Raw genomic sequence first — 9,864 nt, forward strand, 5'->3', positions numbered from 1 at the left:
ACAAAGCTTCATCAATCAACTTCATCTTCATCTTCCTCCTCGTAAACACACACACGCAGGAACAAGCGATCTCAGAAATTCAACGTACGAGAGTGTGAAGGACACGTTTTGTGAAGTTTCGGGTTCTAGGGTTTTCGAATCCGAGGAGGAGGATGGCTCAGGCGACGGGGCGGAGCAGGGTGGTCGGAGACTACGTGGTGGGGAAGCAAATCGGCGCGGGGTCGTTCTCGGTGGTGTGGCATGCGAGGCACAAGGTTCATGGCACCGAGGTGGCTATCAAGGAGATTGCCACGCTTAAACTCAACAAGAAGTTGCAGGAGAGTCTCATGTCTGAGATTTTCATCTTGAAGCGGATTTCCCATCCTAACATCATCTCGTTGCACGATATCATTCAGGTACCGATTCCTTTTTTTTCTATTATTTGTTGTGGTTGAATTTACTTGCTATAGTGTAATCTCTAATGTTGAAGTTCATTGATAATTGATATATATGATTTGATTGTGTAGCATTGGCATAAGAGAATCTGTGGGTTTATTGTCTGATTGGAATTGAAACTAGAATTGTGATTTTTTGCTATGTAAGAGGAGTTTTTTGTATTTTTTTTTTCTTGGCGGGGTGTTCTTTAATTTTTCTGTGTTTTAGTTAAGCTGGTTTTGGTTTGAGTTTCAACTTGTGTGACTAGGGTTTGACCTGGCGTGGAAACTAGTGACCTAGTAGTTTTTATTCTATTTTCAGTGAGATAGTGCTGTTTTTAGGAAGATTGTGTCATCACTCTGGTGATTTGAGAATGATGTGTTTGCTTTTCTTCTGGGGTGGAGCTAGGAAATTTGAAGTGGTGTAGGTGTTGTTATACTCTAGTATTTGTAGAGAAGGAGACAGATCTTGCCTTTATGAGGGGTGTCCTACATAGGAGTTCACTGTATATAGGATTTTGTTTGGCTTTGCCGTGAAGAGTGTGAATATTACGTCCTAATGCACGTTTACTGTCAGGAAAAAATTTAGCTTCAGTAAAATGCGTTATGGAAGGGAGAGTTTCCTGTTTGCGTGTGAATAAAATAGCAAACAACTGCTTCTCTGTCGTCTAGTAAAAAGTTTTTAATTGAAAAAATCATGAATTGTCTCCATTAACCCTTATGAAATGTTTCGCTGTTTAGTTGAATTCTTGATCACGAAACATGCTGAGTCTAAAGCTTAGTATAATTTTGGAGTGATGAACTTCTTACTAAATTTGAAGGAGTTATTATGACTGTTTGATATGGAATCACATTGGTCATTTAATATCTATTGATATGTTTCGAGATATTGGGCTTGAGAAATGGTAGATCTTTGTAGTTTAATGATATGTTGAATGGCCTGAAACCTATTCTGGGATGGATTTATTTTTCTCTGATGGTAAAAGATTTGTCGCTGTCTCCAAGGGTATGGATATGGTCTAGGTGTTAGGTTTTGCTTATTTTATTATTCAAAAACATGGCTTTGGATTTCAGATGGGGTCACTGTTGTGGCCTCTGCAATTTCTGGCATGATGGGTGTTGCAATGTGTATTGTGGTCATTGCGGTGTGAATTTAATTTTTCTTTGCAGTGAGTGTAAATCTTCATGACTTATTCCCAAAGTCACACATTCCCTGTTTCTCTCTTCCAAATCCCACCTTCCTTTCATCACCGGTGTACTATCACCCTAAAATTTCCCTGCCCCCCTTGAAATTCCCTTTATGTCCATTAAATAAAGAAAAAGGAAGCATGGAGAACAATTTATATGAGGACCTTGAGGCCTGTTGTAGTCCGACATTGTTTGTTGCTGTCATTGAATCTGCTGCACAGTTGGTCACTGGCGTTTAGTTGCAGATTTTCTTTTGATTTTAAAACATACCACAATTCAACACTTGTTAACCACAATATTCTGGCTGCATCATGTTATGTGGTCCACAATTAAAAATCAAACCATGTTCAAAACAAAAAAAGTAAGAGTTTGGCTAAGAATTTTAGCACTTGTCTGGATGAAATTATGCGGTAAGTGCATAGCCAAATGAAATTTGGATTCATTGGTACATTAAGAAAGTCTCTGCTTAGAAATGTCACTCATTTTATGTAGGCTCCTGGAAAGATACATCTCGTGTTAGAGTACTGTAGAGGGGGAGATCTCTCTTTGTTCATTCAACGCCATGGAAGGGTAACTGAAGCAACTTCAAAGCATTTTATGCGGCAGCTGGGTATGTTTTTTCACTGTGTACATTTCTATATTTGAGTTTTCTTTTAATGTTTCAGTAATAAAGGAAAACTCTTTGTGTCACAGCTGCTGGCCTGAAAGTTCTTAGGGACAATAACCTTATCCACAGAGACCTGAAACCGCAGGTTTTTTGTTTGATCCCAATCTTGACGATCATTAGTGCCTAATGATTGCTTGATTTCTCACTAGTTTAGAATTCTAGCTGATTTCCTTCTATTTAAAATTAAATCTTTGTATGAAGGTTGCATAGTTGTTTTATTTCAAGTATTGGTAATGCCTATCATCCTTGAAACAGAATCTTCTTCTCTCCAGAAATGATGAGAAGTCTGTGCTGAAGATTGCTGACTTTGGATTTGCAAGGTAGCCTATCTTTTTCTACTTGATTCATCTTTAAAACCCTAAAAATTATTAACGCCTCATAATAAAAGCCCAATTGTTTTCAAAAGCATCTGCCTATATGGCTCAATATTCGTCCTACGATAATTAGTGAACCAAATGAGTTTATTGCATTGCTCATTGTAATATAAAGAATTTTGAGTTTAAAGTTCCCTCAAATTTCTAAATATTTACATTGTTGATCTACTTACAAATTAAATCACCTTGCTTGCTTTGACCTTACTTTCTGTTGTGTTTGTCTGTTTATTGTTGACTTTAAAATTTCTCGGAAATCTAATCTAGAAAGGGTTCTCTATGCTTCTTTCTGTAATTTTGTTGTTAAAGCACAATTTTCTTTTTGGGCAGATCTCTGCAACCAAGGGGACTTGCAGAAACCTTATGTGGTTCACCACTCTATATGGCTCCAGAAATCATGCAACTACAGAAGTATGATGCTAAGGTGATGTTTATCTTTTAATATCTTTGAAACCCCAAACTTTCATGTTTGGTTTCCTTCTGTATTTATCATGCTTTAAACACGCAGGCAGATCTGTGGAGTGTCGGTGCAATCTTATTTCAACTTGTTACAGGAAGAACACCTTTTACGGGAAACAATCAAATGCAGGTATATAACTGATATTAATGCCCCTTTTAATCTCTTGAATATTTCTTTAATAATCTTCCAACTGAGTATGACTCTTTTGGCCTTCTTAGTAAGCTTACTGCTATAATCATGAACCCTACAGTTGCTACAGAATATTATGAAAGCTACAGAATTGCAGTTCCCACCTGATAACCAAAGTCTGAGTTCTGATTGCAAAGATTTGTGTCAGAAATTGCTACGCCGTAATCCAGGTATATTTTGATTTTTCTGTAGATTGAAGGCTGAGATTTAGATGAAATGTCAAAGTGAAATCTGCGGCTTGTCTAATATGGTTCAAGAGATCCTTAGAATAATTTTATGACTAAATGTCTGGTGGAAAACTAGTCTCAGTGGAGAAGAGGGTGAGGGTGCATGTCATGTTTCCAACCTGCCTATGTGAAATCATATTGCTTTTTAACCATAATTTTTTTGGCAACTACTCCAGAATAAAATGTGGCCAACAAATGTTCCTTGATGTTTCATACTTTTAGGCAGCTTTAATCATCACCCTGCTAATCATGCTAACAAAATAAATGGTATTTTGGTTTGTATTTTTCGGTAATGGAGTTTAGACCATTTACGTGGAAGGGAAATGCTTATTTTGGCTTTTTATCTGAGATATAGATACCTACTTACTTGATACAAAGGTCCTGTTGCCAAGTTAAGTTATTATTGATTGTTAAGAGTATAGGCAATGCAACTCTTAAGGAGTCAGTATGATCGATTTAGGGATTCATTATAGATGGTTTATTACATGTTGATTGAGGGATGATTGGTTGATCAAATATGCTTGTAATGATCCCAAGTTTCTAGTGTTAATTGAGGGGAAGTATACACATTGTGCTCCAATCTATTGCCCTTCCTGCTCTAATTTTTTAACTGTTAGAGAAACAAGGAAAAGGGAATTACAGAAGACGCTAACAGGGTGTTTGTCTTGATTTTCAGTATACTTTGTATATTTAGGCAAAATCATATTCTGATACATTGTTTGGTATCTCTTTTCAATTTTCAGTGGAGCGTCTAACTTTTGAAGAATTCTTTAACCACCCATTCCTTTCGCAGAAGCAAACAGAACAAGATGAAACCTTGAGGTAAAAGGAAGGGTCTTAAAATTTACGGCCATTCTGGTTTCTCAGTTTGCCCACATAATTTTTTTTTCCCTATTTTGCAGTAATAGAAGTTCAAGGCTGGTAGGTGAGTTTTGTTCAACAGTGTCTGACCCTTCGAGAAGAACTGAGGAAAATCATCAAGAGGATTGCTTACCTTTCATTCTAGATGACGATTCTAGTGGACCTGATGGAAGTCCATCGTTTTCAAGAAAGAAGTCTTCGATGAAGTCTACCTTTGGATTCGATCTAAATACAAAGTTAGATAAAGCAGAGTCAGGGTCTCCGAATTCTTATAACATCAATCGTTCCAGATATACTAGTGTGACACAGAGAGCTGAAACCACTACTAAAAGATTGGAGAACCACAAAATTTCAGGGAGAAATCTGAATGATCCTTTAGAATCTCCAGAACAGTTATTTGCTAACCCTTATCCAAAAGGTGTCAACTATCAAATTTTTTTTCCATTTCTATTTTGATGGTTATGTATAGTACTTTTCTTTAAAAGTTATCTATAATGCTGCTTATTATTGTTGTATGAAATTGGCAGCTGCGGATTCACTATTGAATATTGATCAGGATTATGTTCTTGTGTCTGGGCCACCTATGGATATTTCATCTTCTTCAGTGAATGCTTCAAAGCCTAGTCATTCCCTATATAGGTCAGGTAGTTTCCCCAATGAGTCTTCTAATAGAATCACTAGATTAAGTGCTCCAATGCCAATCGTTGGTGTACCTACCAATAGCATATGCCAAATTGGAAGTTCAGGTAGTCAGGATTCTGCTCCTGGGACTTCACATGGATCAATGGATATGGGTGATGAACAGCCATCAACTGACTGCATGACGAGGGTAAAGTCATTGCAACAGTGTGCTGCTGCCATCACGGAGTTAGTTAATGAAAAGGTACATTTTTCTTGCTATTTTCTGAAGCACGAACACTTCTCTTCATAGGAGTGTCCTGTGTCGGTCACCGACACGACACTGACACCAGTACCTCACGTGTTGGACACCTTTTTGTGTTGTCTGACATTTTTTTTGTCGGTTGGGACACGTCAAGCTGACACCTCTTGTTGGCTGGACACTTGTGGGACACTGATATTATTAATTCTTTAAAGTCAAAGAATAAAATATCTTTTATATTTTTAATTAGTATGTGAGAAATAGTTGAAAATGAGTTTGCATCACTGGGTGATACTGGAATTATTCAAGTTACTAATATGTCATTTGATGAACCAGAGTCTATTCTTTTCAATGATGATGATCAAGAAAGATGCGAAAACTGTTGGATAGATTAGCTCTTTCTTTTTGAGACAGTGCTTATTTTGTAAAATGAGTATAACTTTTTCAAACTCATTGGCATAGGGCATATGAATTTGTTTTATATTTGCCTTATAAATAAACTAACTTGTCTTGATTTTAAAAAGGTGAATATATATATATATATATATATCAGGTGTCCTACGTTTTGGATCTTAGCCATGTCAGAGTTAGTGACTGTAATATTATCTGTAAAAGTTTGCGGCCGAAATTCAGGGATGTGCATTTTAGAAGTTTACCAATTACATTCTGTTAAGCTAATCAGGACATTACGTGGTCCAGCATATTTCATATAATGCAGGCATTTTTTATTATTCAGTAGGTTAGCTAGGTATTTTAAATGGGCCTTTATGTATGATTGAATGAATTTAACTTCTTGGTGAACTTTATGTAAACTTCCATAAATCTTGCAGTTTAAAAATTAGATAGTGATTAATGTCACTTTTTGGTCCTTTACCCCTCCCCGGTTTGCTCAGAGAACATGCTATTTTATTGTTATTATTATTTGGTAAACAGTAAGTGCGTTTGGATTCCCTTTTGAAATTCTAAACCATAGTTGCAAAGTTACGAATGGTTTGCTTTTACCCAAATCATGATGTGGGGCTTTTCAAATGGAAATCCAAATGTTGTACTAAAGCTGATGAGTTGTGCCTTTAGTATGCATTGTGCACTATCTACTTGCTTATGTGGAACTTTTCCTTTGGGGGCAATTATTGAAACCCTATTTCCTGTTTACATCTACTTGAGGTATCTCATGCTGCTGTCTCTGGCATTGTGTAAAGTGGTTTTACTTGTATGAGCGAGAATTGAATTTGTCATTAGTGACATAAAGTTCAATATCCTTCTGATTGTTCTATCTTTCTCTCTTGCCCCCTTTCCCCCTCCCCCCGAAATGAAAAAGATCACAGCAGGAAAGCAGCTAGAAGCGTTTTCTATTCAGCTTGTTATTCTTGCTATTTGGAAACAAGCACTTCACATATGCCATACACAGGCTGCCTCGGCCATGGAAGGAAGTCCAAACCAAGAAGCTTCAAGATACAGGAGGAGTACCAGCAAGAAGCATGGTAGTTCTGATTCAGAAGAGTGCCTTGATGGAAACACCCAAGGGCCAAAGGATATATTATCTAAAATTGAAAGTGAATTTCTGAGGGAATTTGAGCATGCTGAAGATCTTGCCAAGCCAATAGAGCCTGGTATGACTTTTTAATTTTGATTTATGAGCTGAAAGGCTTGTTGACTTGCCATTTATTTCTTAAAATAAGATATCTTTTGCGTCAATGATTGAGTAATTATCTTCAGTGCGATTGAAATCTCAGTTCTTGTTTAAAAAATGTTTCCATGCTTGTTTTGTAAAGAATATTTTATTGCATTTGATGCCTAAAATTTGAAGTCTTGAGTTGATGTAGAATTCACAACATTGGATCTAATCTTTCGTCAAGAGTCATTATTCAAGATGGCCAAGAATTGAAGTCTTTGTTATCTTATGGATAATGGACTAATGGTACATATTTGTAATATATGGTCTCTGTAAAAAATGATACAAGTACATATTTGTCCTAATTGCAGGGAATACAGAGATGCCAGATGCAATGGAGACAATATTTCAAACTGCTCTTGCTTTTGGGAGGCATGGCGGTGTAAGTATTTCCTTCCGCTTTTTATTTCTTCCAATTTGAACAGGGTTTTAAAGTCTATCTTAAAATGCAATTCTAGATTCATTAATTTTTTTTCCATGTAAGATTTTCTTTTGTGCATTAAATTTATTCAAGTGGCAAATAGGTTGGACTTGGTTAATTTCCTACACGAGTTTCGTATTTAAGGATGAACAAACATGATAATTTATTTTGTGATTCAAGTTGACGTTGTTTTGGCCATATGCTTGGCAGGTAGAAGAACTCATGGGTGAAATGGAAAGTGCAGCTGCATTGTATTCAAAAGCTGTGCGTCTGTTAGTTTTCCTTCTAGTGGAAGGACCATCCCTGATTCTTAACCCTCCATTTTCACTGACAAACACAGACCGTTACAGGCTTCGGAATTACATTGACATTCTTAATAACAGGCAAGATTATTCAAGGTCTCAGCGAATCGCTCTTCTGAAAGCAGATGATAGTCAAGGTATCCTCAAGGAAAAGTTTTAGCATTTCAGCGGTGGTTCTATACCTCCCATTTTACACAATTTATTTGTACAGTTATTCTTTGATGGTGGTGGGAAATTGGGGATGCTAATGGGAGTTAACTAGCACGGCACTGTTGTTGTAAAGTTCAACATTTCTGTGATTAGAATATGATCAAATGTGCATTTGATTTGTATACTGTCATTTGTCTCGTAAATTCTGCTATGATAAGCGGCATGCTCGAATTTGCTTTTAGGGTCCGTTTGGTGCGACGTATAGTATAAGGCCTGATAGTATAAGGCCTGATAGTATTAGGCCTGATAGTATAAGCCCTGATAACTTTCTTAGACTATCCAGCGTTTGGACATACACTGTATAATTTATCATATCGTTTAAATTAATGCAATTTTATGTTTAATAAAGTATTGAATAATGATATAAAATAAAAATCAAATATGAAGGTGATTATAACGGTGGTGGCGGTGGTGATGGAAGTAGTGGTAGGTTGGTGGTGGTGGTGGCAATGGTGGTAGGTTGGTGTTGGTGGCGGTGGTGGTGACAGTGGAGATAGGTTGGTGGTGGTGGTGGCAGCGATGGTGGTTGTGGTGGTGGTGATGATAGGGTAGTGGTGGTGGTGGTAAGGCGGTGGCGGCTACAGTGGAGGGTGGAGGCAATGGTGGTGGTGGTGGCGATAGGGTGGTGGTTGTGGTGTCGGTGGTGGCAATAGAGTGGTGGCGACAATTATGGTGGTGGTGGCGATAGGGTGGTGGTTGTGGTGGCGGTAGGGCGGCGGTGGTGGGGGTGGCGGCAACATCGGTGGTGGCGGTGGTGGCAGCGATGGTGGTTGTGGTGTTGGCGACGATAGGGTGTGGTGGTGGTAGTAAGGCGGTGGCGGCTTAGTAGGGTGGTGGTGACGGTGGAGGCAATGGTGGTGGTGGTGGTGGTGGCAATAGGGTGGTGGTTGTGGTGTCGGTGGTGGCGGCGATTATGGTGGTGGTGGCGATAGGGTTGTGGTGGCGGCGATTATGGTGGTGGTGGCGGTAGGGCGGCGACGGTGGTGGTGGTGGCAACACCAGTGGTGACGGTAGGGCGGTGGTGGCGGCGGCGGCGGTGATCGGATGGTGGTGGTGGTGGTGGTGGTGCCAATAGTGGTGTAAGTTGGCAGCAATAGAGGGTGGTGGTGATGGTGACTTATACGTCACAACCTTATCATGCCTTATCCATCACTCACATGATGGATTAAATAATACGTCATTTTAACGTATAAGGAGACTTTGATGGATAAGCTTATACAATACAATGTCATCACCAAACAATGGATAAACTCATAATGTATTGTATAAGCTTATACTATCATGCCTAATACGGCGTGCCAAACGAGCCCTTAATGAAAACATATGTAAGGTATCATGCATGTCATGTCAATAGTTAAAATTTGGTCGATCAATAGCTTCCATTGGCACTTGAAGAGCAAGAGTTCCTTGTGCAAAATGCTAAAATTAAATGAGAACGGAATTATGAATTTCGTAATTTATTTGTCTATTTTTTATTTATAAATAATCGTATTCGTCCACTAGGGTGGGTTAAATGACCCTCGTGAGTGAATTAGACAACCCTTTTTAGTTCCATGATTAATCATTTTTTTGAAAATATCTCACATAACAAACAAGTAGATATAGATTAGTTTCTTACAATTCTGCATTTCCTCAAATTCTCACATATTGGATCTACTTTTAGCTACCCTTCTATTTCTTAATTATACATTTTCTAGGTGCAACTAGGAATAAACAAATTTTGATGCTGAAGGCCCTGTATCTTTTTAGTTAGTGATGCTGGATCTGAGCTGTGACAATAGCAAATATATTTTTTTGTCTTACAATTTCTTTATGTGAAAACACATAAGTGTGAACACTGAACAATGATTCCCCATAGGTTACAAGATTTGGTGGATAAAAAAACTAATGTTTACTCAAAGATATATAAAGTTAGACAAGTTTCATAAAATCAGGTGTAAGCCTTAATAATTATGCTGAAATAAATTGGCTTAAAGGAGGCTTATGTTTCTTTAGGATGCTGA

The 9,864-nt window shown here is 38.0% G+C and overlaps 1 protein-coding gene across 1 annotated transcript; it reads left to right on the forward strand.

The window, feature by feature from the left end:
• Positions 1–7,983, forward strand: LOC130749829 (serine/threonine-protein kinase ATG1c-like). Its single transcript, XM_057603193.1, has 13 exons — positions 1–395; positions 2,094–2,211; positions 2,295–2,353; positions 2,524–2,588; positions 2,970–3,063; positions 3,148–3,228; positions 3,350–3,458; positions 4,259–4,337; positions 4,418–4,794; positions 4,904–5,259; positions 6,575–6,866; positions 7,240–7,310; positions 7,560–7,983. Exons 1-13 carry the CDS (start codon positions 153–155, stop codon positions 7,809–7,811), a joined length of 2,196 nt encoding a protein of 731 aa, XP_057459176.1. The 5' UTR covers positions 1–152; the 3' UTR covers positions 7,812–7,983.
• The last annotated feature ends 1,881 nt before the right edge of the window (positions 7,984–9,864 follow it).

This window comes from Lotus japonicus, chromosome 3, assembly GCF_012489685.1.
Source record: "Lotus japonicus ecotype B-129 chromosome 3, LjGifu_v1.2".
NCBI lineage: Eukaryota > Viridiplantae > Streptophyta > Magnoliopsida > Fabales > Fabaceae > Lotus > Lotus japonicus.

Bases quoted from the DNA above. Each gene is read 5' to 3' on its own strand.
- LOC130749829 (XM_057603193.1), top strand. From the start codon at position 153: ATGGCTCAGGCGACGGGGCGGAGCAGGGTGGTCGGAGACTACGTGGTG. The intron at 5,260-6,574 runs GTACATTTTTCT...GAAATGAAAAAG, and splicing joins CGGAGTTAGTTAATGAAAAG to ATCACAGCAGGAAAGCAGCT. The intron at 6,867-7,239 runs GTATGACTTTTT...TCCTAATTGCAG, and splicing joins TGCCAAGCCAATAGAGCCTG to GGAATACAGAGATGCCAGAT.